Source organism: Mixophyes fleayi, chromosome 10 (assembly GCF_038048845.1).
Source record: "Mixophyes fleayi isolate aMixFle1 chromosome 10, aMixFle1.hap1, whole genome shotgun sequence".
In the NCBI taxonomy this organism is placed as follows: Eukaryota; Metazoa; Chordata; class Amphibia; order Anura; family Limnodynastidae; genus Mixophyes; species Mixophyes fleayi.
Window position 1 is genome coordinate 12674888 of NC_134411.1, and position 18311 is coordinate 12693198.

The window sequence follows — 18311 nt, forward strand, 5'->3', positions numbered from 1 at the left end:
CACAGAGCCTTAGAAGGCCCCACCTGCATCAGTCTAGGCTGCAGGACTGGCTAAGATAGGGGGCAAAACGGAGGTAGGGGACTTAATAATGGAAACCATGAGGAGGTCCTTCATGTAGTAGAATCTTACTACCTTAGGGTTAGCTCCTGCCTCCCCCTACAAAGTGATGTGATGCTGGGAATCTTCAATCAGGGTTAGAGGTTTGGGCACACCAGATAATAATAAATAAACCAAGGGAGACTAAAAAGTGGTCTTTAATTAACATATAGAAGGCTGGTCTACTCCTGTAGCCCCTCCACATAACCATATTGTATAATTTTACACTTGTTTTCTCGAACATCATTACCAACTCCTGGTTTGACTTACCATTGGGCATTTTGTTCTAATAATACTATGTGCCTAATACAACTTTGCCCTGGGGAGTGTTATATTTGGGGCTAATCTACTACAAAGGGAATATCCATTTACTTCCCCACACACAACTGGTTATCAGGCAGTAATTATGGCAGTATCACAAATGAAGAGGAACGATTGACTATTAGCAGTGGTATAAAATGCAAAGACCAGAAATATCCCTTTTCAAGCAGCTTACATAATTGGCTGGATGTAGTCAGAAGGGCACATTCTACACAGTGGTTCAGTGTAACCAATAAAAGAAGGACACTCCTTTCCCAGGACGGTCTTACAGTCACCACAGTACTAGCCCTCTGGGTGACCTCTCCCATTCTGAGGCAGACACCCTGACATTTTCCAACTCCTATGACAACTGAACAATGTAATTGTGGTCAGTAGCACCTAGAAGGCTCCTTCCCATAGCAGTTGGAGGAGAGATATGTTAAGAAACTTTTTGAGTAGAACCCTATCATCTGACAATATACCCTATGTACTTGTGTCAGTGGCTGGAGTCTGCACTGTCTTCACCTGTTCATGTAAAAGATTAAGGAGCAAATGTATTAACCTGCGATGTTGCAAAATCACAGATTTGAAGTGGCAAGTTAATAAAAGGCAAAACGTGCTGCATGGGGTTGGTATTTTCATTTTAATTCTAATTGGCAAATTTGCAGAAAATCAGCTAATTTACAAAACCATAGGTTGATACATTTAATCCTAAGAGGCTAGATGAGCGTCCGACAATAATTAATTAATCCTCCTGACATATGCAGTATTAGGCACCCCTCCTCAGATCAAGCGTTGGGGAGCCTTGCACTAGTCTCCTTGAGTGGTTTGAAAGGTCATAAGAAAGCTGGGGAGAGCCTCTGGTCAGTCCATTCTTGTCTGTACGCACATTTTAGGACATTTATTTGGATGTTCTGATTCATGCTTTTCCCATCCTTTTCTTTGGACCTGAGGAGTGTGGGTTTTTAGGGCAGTGTCCTTTTAATATGAAGCACTTCCCCTGATTTTCCCTGTGAAATCTGCTCCCTTCTCTGCATAACAATTCTAGTATCCCCCACTGAAAAATAACGTATTTAAGCAAACCATTATCCATTACCATAGATCTCAACTCAGTTACGAAAACTGTCATACATGAAGGCATTTTAATAAAATCTGTCTTGAGCTGGGAAAAGGGGCCCCATGAAGGTAAAGCTGTACTGGGGCTGGTGTTAACAGTAGTGACCACATTTTGTTGCTGAAATATAGAGCGGTTTTGTACAATGTGTTCAGAGATTCCTGGTAAACCGTCACTGTACTATACTGAACATGGAGTGATGGAAACTGTGAATGTGTCCCCAGGAGAGCATTGTCTTTTGAAACATAATCTATGCTTTAGTGTATGCATGATATTTAACAACAGCAACAAAGATGGCAGTAGCAAAGCATCAAGGAGCTGAACAATTAGATCTACATGCTTAATGGGGGGTGCCTGTAGAGGTCAGGAAAACTCACATACATTATAATGTGCCCAATTCATGAAATAAATAAATATGAGATTAACATCTGTTTGTAACACTTGTGTAACGTGCAGTAATATAGGTAATAAATATGGAGTACTTGCCTTACTCTAGATCAGCGCTGGCCGGCCGGTCCACTGGTCTGCCTCTAGAGGTAAGGATGCGGGAGATAATTTGCGGTCTCGCTGGAACGGTAAATAGGAAGCACTCCGGGGTCAGGATAGCCATGGTCTGGTACTTTGGATATGAAGATATGAGTGGTACAACAAGCCTGGGTCTGGTACACAGGAGCGGAGATATAGACGTGGTCAATCAAACCTGGGTCTGGTACACTGGAGCAAAGAGGTAACGTGGTCAATCAAGCCTGGGTCTGGTACACTGGAGCAGAGAGGTAACGTGGTCAAACAAGCCTGGGTCTGGTACACTGGAGCAGAATCTGGAACGTCAGCAAGGTACACTGGGAATCGCAGGAATCGCTAGTCAGGAACAGTAAGAAGGTTTTTTATAGTGCAGTTTTGAATTCCCTGCCTGCAGGGTCATGTGACAGCGCTGCCGAGACCCGTAAGTAGCGGAGATCGCGGCACTGGAACGGAACCAGGTAAGTGTTGTAACACTGTTAGACTTATGTGAAGTGTTAGATTCAAGAATTTTACAGTCGGAAGTGACAGCATACGTGACAAACAAAAGTATACCCACACTGAAATAGAATCTTACCCCAAAATGAATTGTCATTCAGTAAAGAAAAATAAAATAGGGTATTCCTATTGGAGCCACTGAGAGTCTTATGTAGAGATGGGAGCAATTTACACTTACAACGTAAAAGTAAATTGTATCATGTAGATTACTTAGAATTCCGAGTTGCACATATCCTAGATACTTATGTTTTGGAATAGAACACAAAATGCTTGCTGATTTTGTTCCCAAATTGTTTAGCTAACTTTTTTTTTCAGAAATAGATTATGGGACTCAACTGGGGATAGAAAATCCAGTATATATAGGAATATCCTGCTCAAACCTCGCAGAAGGCCTGACCTTCAGTTCTATTATGCAGCCACTCAGTTTGCAATGTTGATTCAGTGACTCTATGGGAAGAGTCGAATGCTCTGGATGGAAGTAAAAACCCATGTAATATGTGAAGTACTATTCAGCACTATCATGATGTTCCTCAAAACCTAATTCCCATGCGCATACATTTTTTGCTGCCGCAGTTAATTCCTTCTGCATGATACAATTCAATACTATATACATGTTTAAGTCGGAGGATGACCTGCATATGTCTATGTCTGTGTCACGAGCCGCGGCGGTATCGCGCTTCCTGGCGTGAACTAGCAGCCAGCCACGTGCTTTAGTTTCTGTGCTGTTTTTATCCTTGTGGCATAGATGTAGGAGGGTGTAGGGACATCCTCCAACTCCAGGGGGAGCTCTCATATGATTTAAACTGGTTCATTTATATTTGTATACATGCCTCCTGGTTTATGTTATTACCTATACTAGTTCTAGCTAGTAATTAATTAGCAGCCTCCTGAGGCTGATTGTCAGCCCTGTCCTCCTCTGTCTTGATTGGCTCTTGGTACTATTTAAGGCAGTGAGGTCTGCAACTTCCCTGCCGGTTATAGCTTCCTGTTACCAGTTTGCTGACCTGCTCTGCCCTTTGTCCCTGTACTGTGGATACTCTGCTGGATTGCCTGTGTATAACCCCTTGCCTGGATTTGGACCCTGCCTGTGCTTCTTGTGACCCTGACCTCTGGAGTGTTTACCGACTTTCCTGTTTGCTTGTGACCCTTGACCTCGGCTTTGTTTATTGGATTTGCTGTCTGCTGCTGGCCCTTGACCCGTGCCTGGACTTCACTCCGCTTTACTGGGTTCTCCCCAGCCGGTACGCACTTCACGACCCTGTTAGTCTGCGACCAAGTCTGTTCCCACCACTAGGGGCTCCAGTGAACACCTGACTGGCAGAGCAGACTCCGGGTTGTGCTGTATCGGCTAGAGGGGTTCCTAACAGTCTGATAAAATGTGGGGTCAACACAGTAGCCTCCAATAAATCCATTTGAAAAACAACGCATCACATGTGATGGCAGAAAGCAAACCAATACTGGTTAGTTGTTTCAGGACTTTTGTCAGATGTTTTCACTCTGCATGCAGAACCCTCTGAGGAAGCCACTACATGTGGTGAAACGCGTTTGGGAAAAACCTACCTACACTACGGAAAACAGTTTGCCATTATCCTTACACCCCATTTTGTTTTACTTTGTTATTGGTTATTTCTTGTATTTTTATACTTGTATATCTTTCACTTTTATCTTTTATTTAATTTATTTTTATACCCATTGTTTATTGTACTCTACACAGACTATCCTAAATCTATCCGTACTTATATCTCGTCTCTCTCCATACCCTTCACCCCCTATATCCTCACCTTACCTGTACCATTTAGGAACTTCATTTGGTTCATACCACCCTATATAGACTCACAACCTCTTTCTATTCCCACTCCCTGCTCTCCCATTCCTTCACCATCTCTGATCTCACTCTCCTAGTTACCCATTTCCATCTTCCCATTTCCCTCTCCTCTGCCCCTTAATAGTCTCATCCTGCACCACCGTCTGTCTCCTTCATCTTGCCACACACTATCACTGTACCACGCCATCCTGAACTTGACTGCTCGGTACGCACCAGCCCTTCCCCTGTTCCAACGCTATGTCTGTGCCTAAAGCACTTACACATAATTCACAACTGTGCACACCATCTGCAATTCACTATACTTGAGATTGTTCTTCCACCCACTATTTACCTATCCCTGTTCGCATACCCACCTGCCCCTATCACCTCTCCCATCTCCCCTCCTATTCCCACTCCAACCTCAGGCACTCTCGCACCCAACTTTCTACCAAACCCATTACACGCCCAGCACTTTTGGTTGGGATAATCCCTCTACGTACCACAAAACTAGAACCACCAACACTAATTCCTACCTCTCACCTCCCCATAGACATATAATACTCCAAGCTACATACACCAAACATACTACACCAACCACTCAGGCCCAACATCCCTATCCACACCCAACTCACCAACTTATCTCTCCATTTCCACTTCGATACTCAAGAACATAACTTTCACCGTACCTGTCTGCCATAACACCCCTTCTGCCCATATACATCACACTCCCCCTCCCCACATCCCCTACAACAACCCTAGAGCTTCCCCCCACACATATTACTCTGTAACAATCCTCCACCACAAACCCTGCTCACCTACATTGATGACTCATCCTTTCCATCACTTACTTCTCTACCTTACTTACCCTCCAGCTCGCTGTCTGAAGACAACCTTGATTCCTTGGACCACAACCCCACAAAAATCAACTACAAGGACAACAGCTGTGAAACCACACCAAGGAAGCCCCCTACAGCATACGCTCCATGGTTACGCAAAGATGAGTACCACTTTCTTTAGGTTTAGTAGCGTACACACACACTGACACCCACACCAGCCTAGCGCAATAGTGTCATTCATAGATGTTTTCAAATGTCTTATCAAACCTGATCCCAAAACATTTCTATTGGGGCTCCTAATCTTCACCCTTTAAATAGAAACACCTGGCAACCCATGTCTTAAATGCTGCCCATTTAAATGCTGGGAAAGTGTAAAATCAGGGAATAGGGTTTGACTATTTAATTATAATACTACTATAATTGAACTTGTCCTGATCAAATCGACTTGTATGTGCAGAAATTGATTTACCAGGCTGCATAGGTCCTAATCCCCAAACAGATCTGTTTCACCTTCCCTATGTGCAGCCAAATTTTTCATTGATCAGCTTCTACCAATGAATTTCCCTGCTGTCATATAAACAGGTAAAAAAAAAAAGTTATCATACTGTGTTATCAACAAACTATGTTTCACTATGTATCGGAATCTAATATTTATTTTCATATTTATTTACTTGTCATTTTCTACAGTTCTGTAGGGTGCTCTCCCGGCAGTAAATCTGATACATGACTTGCCATAAGAAAAGAAGAGATACTACTTGTGAGAGGCACTCCTGCACTGCTAAGTCCTAACTCTTCATGAGAGAACGTAGACTACTCAGCTGCATTACCCAAAATAATTCATTCAAAAAACATAAAATGCTAACACACTTATAAAATATAACCTTTATTAAATAATGATAAAAAATAAATTAAAAAAAATGATTAAAAACCGAAATATTGAACATAAAATATGTGAGACTATTATGGGCAACAGTATCGTCACTTACATTAGATCTCCAAATGGACTTCAATTATCTCATATACAGTATGTTCCATAATCAACATACGATATCAAAGAGAATGCAGGCTATTGTTAATAAAGTACATGTGTCCGTGCTGTCCTCAGACAGAGAATGTCTATGTAAAGCTGTTTATTCATACACATTGTGGGATATATTGTATGTATTGCTCCACCTGGTAACAATCAGGTACAATTCTATGTAGACTTCTGAGTTTTTTCAATTGAGATTGGATGAAATATATCCGGTATATCTTGTTATATCGTCACTTCATTCAAAATGTCTTCCTTATGTCTCCAACAGAAATTCTGCAAGACAAATCCGATACACCCTCTTTACTTGAACAGTTGTGTTTGATTAGTATGTTTTTAAACCTATACATGCTATATTTCTAAATTAAATTTATTCATAAATTATTGAACTCTATCAGCATACTAATCAGTAAATATAGGATAATAATTCACCCAGGTAACAATTTCTAGTTCAAATCAACACAGAAGATACCATTGTGTAGGGCCGTGCATATAATAATGTTGTCAAGGTGCTATAAGATAGTGATTATAGCGAACACTTCTAGACCATAATTAAAATATATTGTCTGATATTATGTCATGCTGTGTGTTCCGCTGTTCTCACAATTCCCTAATCATCGTTAGAATTTATTTCTCCTCTGAGGATTTATTTACGATATTTAGAATGTGTGTGCGCTTCACTGCTTATATATCCGATGCCAAAACAAGTTATGTATTCTACTTATTCATGTAGTTTTTCAGTTCACTTATTATTCGTTTTACATTTATTAATAGCTCTGACTCTATAAGGCAAATTTAGTGCAGATGTCTTATATATTAAAATCATTGGTCTGTTGTTTATCTTTTGGATAAAACACTGTTGCCACTGGGTTCAGACAGGGCCACCTTAACAACTTTATGGGCCCCCGGGCAATGCAGTGTACCGGGCCCCTAAATTTTTTTTATATATATATAGGGGCCCCCTTAACTTACCTTAAGTCCGATCCTCTTCTTTTTTCCGCGCCGCTGAGTCTCTTCTGCCCTCTTCCGTGCTGTGGTTGCAGTGAATGCTGGGCGTGACATCATGCCCAGCATTCACTGCGAACACAGCACGGAAGAGGGGACCAGGGAGGGAGCCGGATCACAGCTTATGTGACCGCAAGGTAAGTATTTTAAAAAAAAAAAAAAAAAAAATTTTTTTTTAGAATTCGGACGGGCCCCCCTTGCCTGCAGGGCCCCCGGGCACCTGCCCATCGTGCCCAATGGAAGAGACGGCCCTGGGTTCAGAACTATGCCTCTTATGATGGTGATGTTGAAAGGTCTAAGTAAGGCTACCTCATTTTTTTGTAAGCCTTGCAGCTGACAAGTGTCTGGTTTGGGCTTTATTCAGGCTCTCTGTGACAGCACGAGATACCTGAATGATTAACGGGTATCCTAGTACAATGTCTGCAACTTTATAAGTGTGGCTGCTACAACTACAGTTCACACAAAAGAGAAAGAGAGCCAATCTGCTTCCAAATGTAAGGAATAATATCTTAATGGCTTTTGCTTGTTTACGTGTTCCTGGGTCAGCACCCTTTTAGCATTACCTGAATTTTCATAACAAAAGAGTGTAAATGGCTTGCTATAATGCAGGGAGTAAATGTATCAAGCTGAGAGTTTTCCAGCGGGTTTGAAAAAACAATCAGATTCTAGCTATCCTTTATTTAGTGCAGGGGTGTCCAACCTTTTAGCTTCCCTGGGCCACATTGGAAGACGACGAGTTGGTTTGGGCCGCACATAAGATACACTAACAATAACGATAGCTGATCATCCAAAAAACTATAGAAAACATAGTTAACATATATATATATGAGAAAAAAAGTGAGATATATATATATATATATATCTTTTTTTTTTCAAATCCCCCTATACTTACCTTTCACTTGCCCTGTTCAAAAAATCCTCTCTAGTTATTATACTATAATCACTTTTTGTATTGTTTTGATGCAATATCAATAAAGTGCATTTAAGCCAGGCATTGTATATCAGGGTGCCCTGACCAGGCCTGCGGTACCTGACATATACTTCACTGTGACCTGTTTTGCTAATTACACCTCTATGTTAGTTAAGGGATAACAACTTATAATGGGCCAAAGAGAATAATATAGAATGCCCCATTAGTATTACAAGTAGAAGTATGTAGCAGGGAGATAAGGTCCATGATGCTCCAGGACCAGGTGACTTTTATTCATTGGTCAGCGTCCCTTGAAATAAAAAAAAAATGCCCCTTAACATACCTTTTAATCGCCTTGTTCTCCTGTCCTCTTCTCCAATGTACATGCATTTTATTAAAAAAAACAAACAAACAAACAAAAAAAAGTGTACATTGGGCCTGATTCATTAAGGAAAGCAAAAAAAATGAGTATCTTTGCAAAACCATGTTGAATTGGAGGAGGTAAATTTAAAATGTGATGGCAGATTTATAGTTGGGCTAGAACATGTCCTAGATCAACGTTAGATTCCAGTGTACAAATAAAGCTATAAAGTATTTGTGTGCCACATGATAAAACAGCCAGTATTAATCTTATGAAAAAATAATAAACTAATTTGCACCCCTTGCATTCTAACATGGTCTTTTCCAGAAGACTTCTCTTTTTGCTTTAGTTTCCTTAATGAATCAGGTCCATTATATGCATTTTGCATTCCTTGATGAGGCCCAGAGTGTAAAAGTTTCCCAGCAGCTCTCGTAAATGAAGTCCACAAAACATAGGGTTTCAGTAAACTCTCAGAAAACTTATTACATTAATCTTTGTGTGGCATCTGTTTGCCCCAAAACAAAATACAATTTTTGTTCTAAACTGAATGCTATTAGTCTTTTTTTTTTTTTTTTTTTTAACTCATCACTCTCAAGGAGCAATGAAAAGTTGTTGTGATTGAGTGATGTGCATTCCACTCCCCGGCCTACTATGGTTCTTAGTATCAAATACAATATTTAAGAGAGGTGCTTGATAGCGCTTTTTTTTCTCACTCTTCATCTCTGCTTGTGAGCATGTACTTTGTTTATTTGCCCGTTAGATAATAGTATATTTCACAGTGTGGCCAATCATATCAAGGGAATGTTCACAGAGCTCAACAAATGCTGATTAGGTGTGCAGTCAACTCATGTTATGTTAGAGGACAGGATTGCATCTGATGTTAGGAGGAGAATGGAGACTAGGGGCTAGATTTACTAAGCTGCGGATTTGAAAAAGTGGGGATGTTGCCTATAGCAACCAATCAGATTCTAGCTTTCATTTAGTACTTTTTACAAAATGACAGCTAGAATCTGATTGGTTGCTATAGGCAACATCCCCACTTTTTCAAACCTGCAGCTTAGTAAATCTAGCCCTAGAAGTCAGAACAAAAAAAGTCCCCAATAGGACAGAATGGTGATGTGAGGCACCTGCCCCATTAATTCTAGTAGATTTTGGGTGTCAAACGCACCTTAGTATGAAACAAAGCTCATACATTTAGGTTTTTGAGGCATTGAATGTACACAATTGAGCAACTGTCATTACCCTTCGTTTCATGCTGGACACAGCACAAACAAGCAGCTATGGGTAGGACAATTATGATTACAAGCAGAACCCCTCATCTTATTTTGGTTCACCCAAAGCTGGTGCCATAATAATTAATGTATATTGTTATAGAATAGCATACATTTACTGAAGACTTGCTATGGAACAAAATGAAACACAAACAAGTTTACATTTTTTATTTGTGAGAATAGTCATGTTATACAATAACACAATAATCACATGAAGGAAACAATGTTTCGACAGGTGGCCATTTATAGAAAGTCCAGTTAGATAGAAATTACATAAACACTCTTACAAAGGATAAAAAATGTGCTTTACGTAATCAAATATTGCTGCTACCTGGGTATCAGCTGAGTGGCACCAATTAGCTTTCCATGTCAGGTGAATACAGTAAGTGACCCTAATGTGCCGATACAAAATAGTCACGTCTACATTGAACAACTTATAATTAAGAAGCAGAAATCTCTCTGAAGTGGCATTACAAGTGATACATTGTAATCATCTCTATATAAGTCAACTTTTACTAAAAGTTGTTATAGATATATAATCTATTGATTTTGAAAACCTCAACATTTTTCAAAAAAACTTACACAATCACCTTAGACTTAAAGCATTTTATATGACCGATATACATCTCTAAATAATTATACTGATTAAGCGTAACATGCTGAAAGGTTTTTTTTTAAATAATACAATTGTCGTTTTTTCTGAACATATATTAAAAGGCGAGTGAAAGCGTCCTGCCTCAAGACAACACATTTGGATTGAGCCAAAATGAAAAATAGAAGAGGTTGAAGACACAGGTACCCACTTCCTCCTGGAAGTCATTCACTTTCCAAAACCATTGTCTTGGTTCATGCCTTCCTGGACCATTTCGACCACAGCTACCACTCTGACAATGACGATAATGATTGTGATAACCACAGTGAGGATGGAAAGCGTAGTGGCAGCAATGTTTAGAGAACGGGCTGTGGAACCATAGCTGGTTGCGCCACTCTTATCTCCCAGGAGTTTTCTATCCCTGGACTGTGGGAGAGAACAATAAATAATAAGTAAACTGAATTAATCATCATCATCATTTATATAGCACCACTTATTTCGCAGCGCTGTACAGAGAACTCATTCCCCATTGGAGCTTACAGTCTAAATTCCCTAATGGAGAGGGAGAGAGGGAGAGAGGGAGAGAGGGAGAGAGGGAGAGAGGGAGAGAGGGAGAGAGGGAGAGAGGGAGAGAGGGAGAGAGGGAGAGAGGGAGAGAGGGAGAGAGGGAGAGAGGGAGAGAGGGAGAGAGGGAGAGAGGGAGAGAGGGAGAGAGGGAGAGAGGGAGAGAGGGAGAGAGGGAGAGAGGGAGAGAGGGAGAGAGGGAGAGAGGGAGAGAGGGAGAGAGGGAGAGAGGGAGAGAGGGAGAGAGGGAGAGAGGGAGAGAGGGAGAGAGGGAGAGAGGGAGAGAGGGAGAGAGGGAGAGAGGGAGAGAGGGAGAGAGGGAGAGAGGGAGAGAGGGAGACAGACTAGGGTCAATTTCATCATTCACATATAATACTAAATACTCCTGCCCTGTTCAGACCTGAAATAAACAGTAAGATAGGTACTTTTATCTATTTTGACTATGTGTTTATGTTTATATATAAGAAACACGTTGTGACTCAACCTTACTTATTTACGTAAAACAATTTCACTATATAAAAAACAAAAAATGTCTTGCAGTCTTATTGGAACTGATATGGATAATCAATTCACACAAATGGAAGTTGAATTAAAGCGGATTATAAAATAAAGTTAGGATGCTTAAGAGTTAAGAGAGCTACGTGCATAAATATATGTTGACAAATTAAGCTGTTTTAGTGTTATAGACATGTTGCTTAAGGTATGGAGAAACATGTCTAAAAAGTATTGCAGTAAAGTATCTAAAGGAAATGTGCCCTCCATTATACATATTAAGGGAATAGGGAAGCTGTCATACAGTAAGGTACAGTAAATTAGCGCCTGATAAGATGTGGCAAGATTAATTTGGATTAATGCCAATATCTGGGGGGCGAGGGGAAGATATTGATAGTTCCTGAGATGTGGAGTGATATTATTGGTCTAAAGTATTTTATGATGCTTTTTATCTACGTATTAGTTTGTGGTTTTAAGAAATAAAAGCCTTGCAAAGGTATTGTGAAATTACCATTATTCTATTTGAATTGAATGGCCTGTATTGCGCATACATAAATAAGGAACATATTCTGAAGAGACTTCGTTTTTGGATTAATTCTACAAAAGTCCATATCAGGAATGAGATTTGTTTTCTCCATTCCCCCATTCTCTATGCAGAAAAGTTGAACAGTGTGGAGTATATCAGAAATACAGTGCGAGTGGGCAGAAGGAGGGGGAAAGAGCTAGGTATGCAGACACAGGAAGAATGTCCTGCCTTCTTTTACTGAAAAAAATGAATACAACACACTTTGCCTTAATTGTTTTTGCTGCATCACGCTGTTCAAAAAAGTGTGTTACAGACACCAATATTCCTGTAATCAAAATAAAAGGCTCAGCAAACTAGTTTAGCATGAGCTTATGTGTTTTTAGAGAATGAGTTAAGCACAAACCTAATCGCTTTAAGCCTAATATTCTCTCTTACCTTAAACATTGGAGAGCTATATCCTAAGGGGCTCACTTAGAAGTCTACACATTTGCGCTATGAATGTCTATCTACATGCATATGTTGATTTGGACACATCAAGATACTACGGTGTTTAGCTGGATGTATTTGCACTAGTTGTCCAGCAGACAGAAACAAGTGTTTATACATACACCTAGCGATAGTATAGAGATGTGGCTTGCAAGTGAAGGGGTACAGGCCAGTATGACATAACATTAATAATTTGATGGAACGCCGTACCACTTCATTTATCGTAGGCCAATGGCCCCCATAATATAATGGGGGCCGCTTGGGAACAGGGGTGTGCCGACTCAGTCCCAAATCCAATGATTTGGTCCAGCATCTTATAGGCTGGGCCAAGCGCTGACTGTGGCCTTAGACAGGCAGCGTGGCTGTATAGATACATATGTTCCCATCCAAACATCTACATGCCTACCTACCCTGTGCACTGCATAGACCTGGCATAAGATGCAGAACGCGACTAGCTTCCCATCTCCTCACTGCCTTATTTGTGAGCTGCCAATCAGAAGTTGCGTGGAAGGACAGAGGAACCACCATGTCCAACCCCACATATTTGTGGTAAAGGAGGACAGGTAAAATAGTAAACTTTTGCTATATTAGGAGTCATTTTTACCATTCTGAAAAACCAATTAGTGCATGTGCAAATGGGGATTTGAAACACTGCTTGTCAGGGATTCCACTGGAAATTTTGCATACACTAAGAGGTATATTTACTAAACTGTGGGTTTGAAAGAGTGGCGATGTCGCCTATAGACACCAATCAGATTCGACTTAGCATTTATTCAGTACATTCTACAAAACAGCTAGAATCTGATTGGTTGCTATAGGCAACATCTCCACGTTTTCAAACCCACATTTTAGTACTGTTAAGAGGCCAATTTACTAAAGAGTTAAAAGCCCTCTTGATGTATTAAAGGGCTTTTTCAAATTGTTGCTGACAGTGATAATGCTACATTTGATAGCAGTAAGATCTTTGTATGGTGAAGCCTATTTATCAAGTATCGCTGTGGTTCTTGTACCGCTACATACTAGTTCTATTATCGGTAAACCCACCTACAGTTGTTTTGGACCAGAATACATGAGGCCTCAATCAGAGTTAAATATGTGATTTTTCCAGAACCAATTTAGCTTCTCAATCTGCCCCTGCTTAATGCCCGAGTGGAGCTGATGGAAGCATATAGCGTACCATCTGCACCATACAATGCCAACGACAGTTTAACAGATGTGGGGCAATATATCAGTGTGGCGTACAGGTGGGAAGTGGAGACAACTAGGTACAGGCCAGCACCACTGCTTGACAGTGTTAATACTGAATGCTAAAGTCACATTATTCTATTTCTACACAATATAATATAAAAATGTCATGATGTGTCACATACATGAGACAATATTGTCTTAACAGTTAATAATTGTTGAAGTCACAATTTCAATATAAAATGTAATTAAATACAAACAGAAATTTAATCAAATGCAAATATTTGTTGTTTTCCCCTTGAATATAAAATGGGAATCTTCTCTCCTGTAGTAATCCAAATGGAAATGTCAAGTAATGTAACTAGACAGATGCGACTTTATAATATAGCCGCAACTCCAATGATTTACATTCATCAGCTAGAGGGGTTAATATGCAAGCAACCAGTCAGAAGTGGCGAGGTAGCGACATTGATGATTTAAGTAGAGGGTAGAGGAGTCAATATGAAAGCAGCAAGATAATGTATTGTTGAAACAGCCCTCCAGCAACCGCAAAAAAATACACCAACAAAAGGAGTATTTGACCATGTGTCCACTTCTACTTGTATCACATATACATGAAAACTCTTACTGTACTCAGACAGTTGCCAACTCCTGTCAAGCCCCATTCCACCTCTCCAGGCCCAAGGAGATGCAAAACAATGATGCACAAAATTATATACATATACATTTTTGGTGCACATGCACAGCATTGAAAATGAACATACATGGCCCAACTCTATATAAACCCTTAAGTCCATAATTTGCAGACATACAACATACGTCTCTCTTCAGGTAGAGTTGCAGTGGTGATATAAAAAAAAAAAAAAAAAAAAAAATAGATTTCAAGTCTGCCTTTGTGACCCTCTCTCTCCGGTCTAAACAATACATACAATTCCCTAGCCCAGATGAAAAAACAAACATTGGACAAGCAAACAGTCTGTCAGCACATGATCTTTGTATGCTCAGTAACTACTTTTTGTATATGCCTGTGACGCACATGGAAATAGGTACTTTGTTTTACGCATACTATAATGTAGATTATGAGAACACTCTGAACATACTAATTTACAATAAAACTTAGGAAGGGACACTACCCTCTTTGGATAGTGTTTATACTCAGATGAATAGGGTGCAGCTTTAAAGAATTTTATATATAGTACACTATAAAGATTTTTGGTGCAGGACAAAAGAAATCACTCTCTTACCTTAACTGAGAATATGAGGGCAAAAAGTCCTAGGCAGCAGAAATTCAAGTATATGGTGTTGAAGAGTGACCAGATGATGTGATCTCGTACAGGAGGACCTTCTGGCATTATTGTAACTACAGTGGTCTGTATTTGCTGGCCTGGGGTATTCCGAAATTCCATCTCTTCCTTAAGTGGCTCATAGCCCCGGGCATTGTACAGAGGTGGCGCGCTGAGCTCCCGGGCGTAATCGCGATTTTCCATAACTACGATGTAGCAAAGAAAAGTTTCGCAGCTTCACTGTGGAGCTCGCGGAGATGTGTGTATGTGGAACAGGGGGAGAGACTGGACAACTGATATTTGGTGGGAGGGAAAGGAGGAGCCTGGTGTCCCAGAAAAGACTAGTTTCGTTTCCCGCATGCAACAAAAAGCCATTAAACAATTCCAATTTGAATATGTAAATAAGTATACTGAAAAACGCAAATAAATTGTTAATAAAAGGATTAAGCAGGTGAAAGTGAAAAATAGCAGGTGAAAATAAACAGAGGGGCTATACCCACGTTTTAATGCTTAGTTTCCAACTGCTCCTAATATCAAGGAAGAGGCCCAGGTTTTAAAGATTAGTCAATTAAATGTGCTGTGTTTTAAATGTTACAGACTATAAAAAGACCTAACCAAGTTCAATAAACACATTACAAGTATTATAGTGAACAAAGAACTGTTTAGACTGTAAAGCACTTGTCCAGCCTACATGTATGCATTCAAGCACAAAATGACAACTATTTTGAACTATCAGTAACTGTGTCAATATCATATAAACTTTTTTTTTTTATTGTGAACTGCAGAATAGTGCAGATACAATTTGGAAATCTAGATGCTCTTCTGTGACCAGCGAAGCACATGTTATGAGGAGCAAGATGGAGCCATTTACAAAAGAGCAGGGTATTCCTCAATACTTCCCTAATTTGGGGGCACATTTATCATTAATCGGCAAAAGTGAGAAATAGTTATCAATCCTTATCGCAAGGATAAGGATTGAACTATTTCTCAAATTTATTAAAAAGGGAACACAGAAACAGCAGTTCCGAAAACTGCTGTTTCTATGATAGAAAAAATCACACTTACTCCCCTCTTCGGATGCGCTGTCTCGGGATCTCCTCTTCGTTCCTCTTCCTCCTTCAATTGCGCATGTGCAGTGCACATGCGCACAAAGTCCCCACTCTGTCTCTGCAACTATCGTTGCAGAGAGAGCGCGCCTCCACACATGCGCTGTCCAGCTCTGCTCTTCGGAGCAGAGCTGACAGCAGTGGATTTCTTCAATTCGGATGATGTACGCCAGCTTACATTATCAAGACAAGTTCCCGAAAAAAAAAAAATTCTGGACTTGTTAGATTGCGGCCAGAGCAGTCACCATTCTGTTGAATGGTGACTGCTCGCAAAAACGATCGGGAGTGCAAAGCAGCAGATATCCATGATATCTGCTGCGATGCACCTTTAATAAATTTGCGGAGGGCACATCGGGACTTTAATTCCACGGTAAGTGCACAATAGTGCACTACCGTGATTTGTTAAATATGCCCCTTAGTCTGGCTCCCTCTAGGACAGGGGTGTCCAACCTTTTAGCTTCCCTGGGCCACATTTGAAGACGAGGAGTTGGTTCGGGCCGCACATAAGATACACTAACAATAACGATAGCTGATCATCCAAAAAACCATAGAAAACATAGTTAACATATATATATGAGAAAAAAAGTGATATATATATATACATATATATATATATATATATCATCACTTTTTTTCAAATCCCCCTATACTTACCTTTCAATCGCCCTGTTCAAAAAATCCTCTCTAGTTATTATACCATAATCATTTTCTGTATTGTTTCGATGCAATATCAATAGAGTGCATTTAAGCCAGTCATTGTATATCAGGGTGCCCTGACCAGGCCTGCGGTACCTGACATATACATCACTGTGACCCCAAATTGTCACCTGTTTTGCTAATTACACCACTATGTTAGTTAAGGAATAACAACTTATAATGGGCCAAAGAGAATAATATATAATGCCCCATTAGTATTACAAGTAGAAGTATGTAGCAGGGAGATAAGGTCCATGATGCTCCAGGACCAGGTGACTTTTATTCACTGGTCAGCGTCCCTTGAAATAATAAAAAAAATCCCCCTTAACGTACCTTTTAATCGGCTTGTTCTCCTGTCCTCTTCTCTTCTTTTCTCCAATTCTGTGCTGCTGATTGTTCTTCTCGCGCGGGTGACTCCTCTGTGCTGCGCTCCGCAATGGATGTCGGGCGTGATGACATCACGCCCGACATTCACTGCGAGCACCGCACGGAGGAGGAGACAAGGGAGGGAGCCGGAGTACCAGCTGGCGTTACCGCGTGACCGCAAGGTAAGTATTTTCTTTTCTTTTTTTTGCAGGATTTTTTTTTCCATTAACAGTGCTGCCCCCTTGCCACAACCAAAACTCCTTCTGGGCCACATTTACAGGCGTGCTGGGCCGCATGAACTGACAACCCTGCTCTAGGAGATCACTGAAGAGAGGAGTAGGGGGGAGTGCTGAAGGGGGCGACTCGTGCCGTTTGGCCCCGCCCCCAGTGAGGTAATGTAGTTTTGGGTCTTTTTTTACCCTGTTTTACTGCCCATCTGCTTGTACTCTAACTATTCAATCTGTATAAACTGTTTAAGCTGTTTAGTGTTTTATGATTTATCTAGCATAGTAATAATTACACAGGAGTTAAACAAGGAAGCAAGGAAGACAACATCCAACATCCTCCTGTCTGTTCCTGCTACCCTCCACCTCATATACCTGCTTATTTCCTCCCATGGCTTTTCCAGTGAACATTGTCTCCCATCCACACGGTCACTCCCTCAACCTTGTTTTCTCCCACCATTGTGACATCTTCAACTTCTCCAATTCAGTCTTCTCCGTTCTGATCACAATCTTCTTTCTTTCTTCCTCTCCCTACCTCCTCAGGGGCGAACGCAGGGTTTAGAAGGGGGAGTTTCCGCCCCCCCGGAAAAAAAAAGAGCTCCATTTCAGCGAGTCTGAATTCTACAGCAGCCGCAGCGCTGTCAAGAAGCATCCGCGGCAGTGCTGTATTATACTACAATACAGCACTACCGCGGGCGCTTCTTTGACAGCGCCGCGGCTGCTGTACAGTATCGTTGGTTCCCGGAGGGGAGGAGTTTCAGGAGAACCAGAACCCCCCCCTGCATGTGCCACTGCTCCTACCCCCTTTATGCCTGCCTAAAGTCACACACCCTCAGCTACACCTTATCTGCCTCAACCCTGGTCTTTTCTCAACTTCTATAGAAACCCTAGTCAGGGCCATCTTAACAACATTACGGGCCCCCGGGCAAAGCAGTGCATCGGGCCCCTATATATATTATATTATATATACATATATATATATATATATATATATATATATATATATAGGTGCCCCCATGCACTGCTTTTTTTAAATGTACTCGCTCA

General features: G+C 40.8%; 1 protein-coding gene across 1 annotated transcript; it reads right to left on the reverse strand.

Annotated features, from left to right (window-relative positions):
- Positions 1 to 9897: 9897 nt before the first annotated feature.
- LOC142103724 (interferon-induced transmembrane protein 1-like) lies at positions 9898 to 15168 on the reverse strand. Its single transcript, XM_075187868.1, has 2 exons — positions 14834 to 15168; positions 9898 to 10762 (listed from the first exon to the last, which is right to left on the reverse strand). The coding sequence occupies exons 1-2, from the start codon at positions 15074 to 15076 to the stop codon at positions 10565 to 10567; spliced, it is 441 nt and encodes a 146-aa protein (XP_075043969.1). The 5' UTR covers positions 15077 to 15168; the 3' UTR covers positions 9898 to 10564.
- Positions 15169 to 18311: the final 3143 nt, after the last annotated feature.

Bases quoted from the DNA above. Each gene is read 5' to 3' on its own strand.
- LOC142103724 (XM_075187868.1), bottom strand. From the start codon at position 15,076: ATGGAAAATCGCGATTACGCCCGGGAGCTCAGCGCGCCACCTCTGTAC. The intron at 10,763-14,833 runs GTAAGAGAGTGA...TCTCTCCCACAG, and splicing joins CCCTCATATTCTCAGTTAAG to TCCAGGGATAGAAAACTCCT.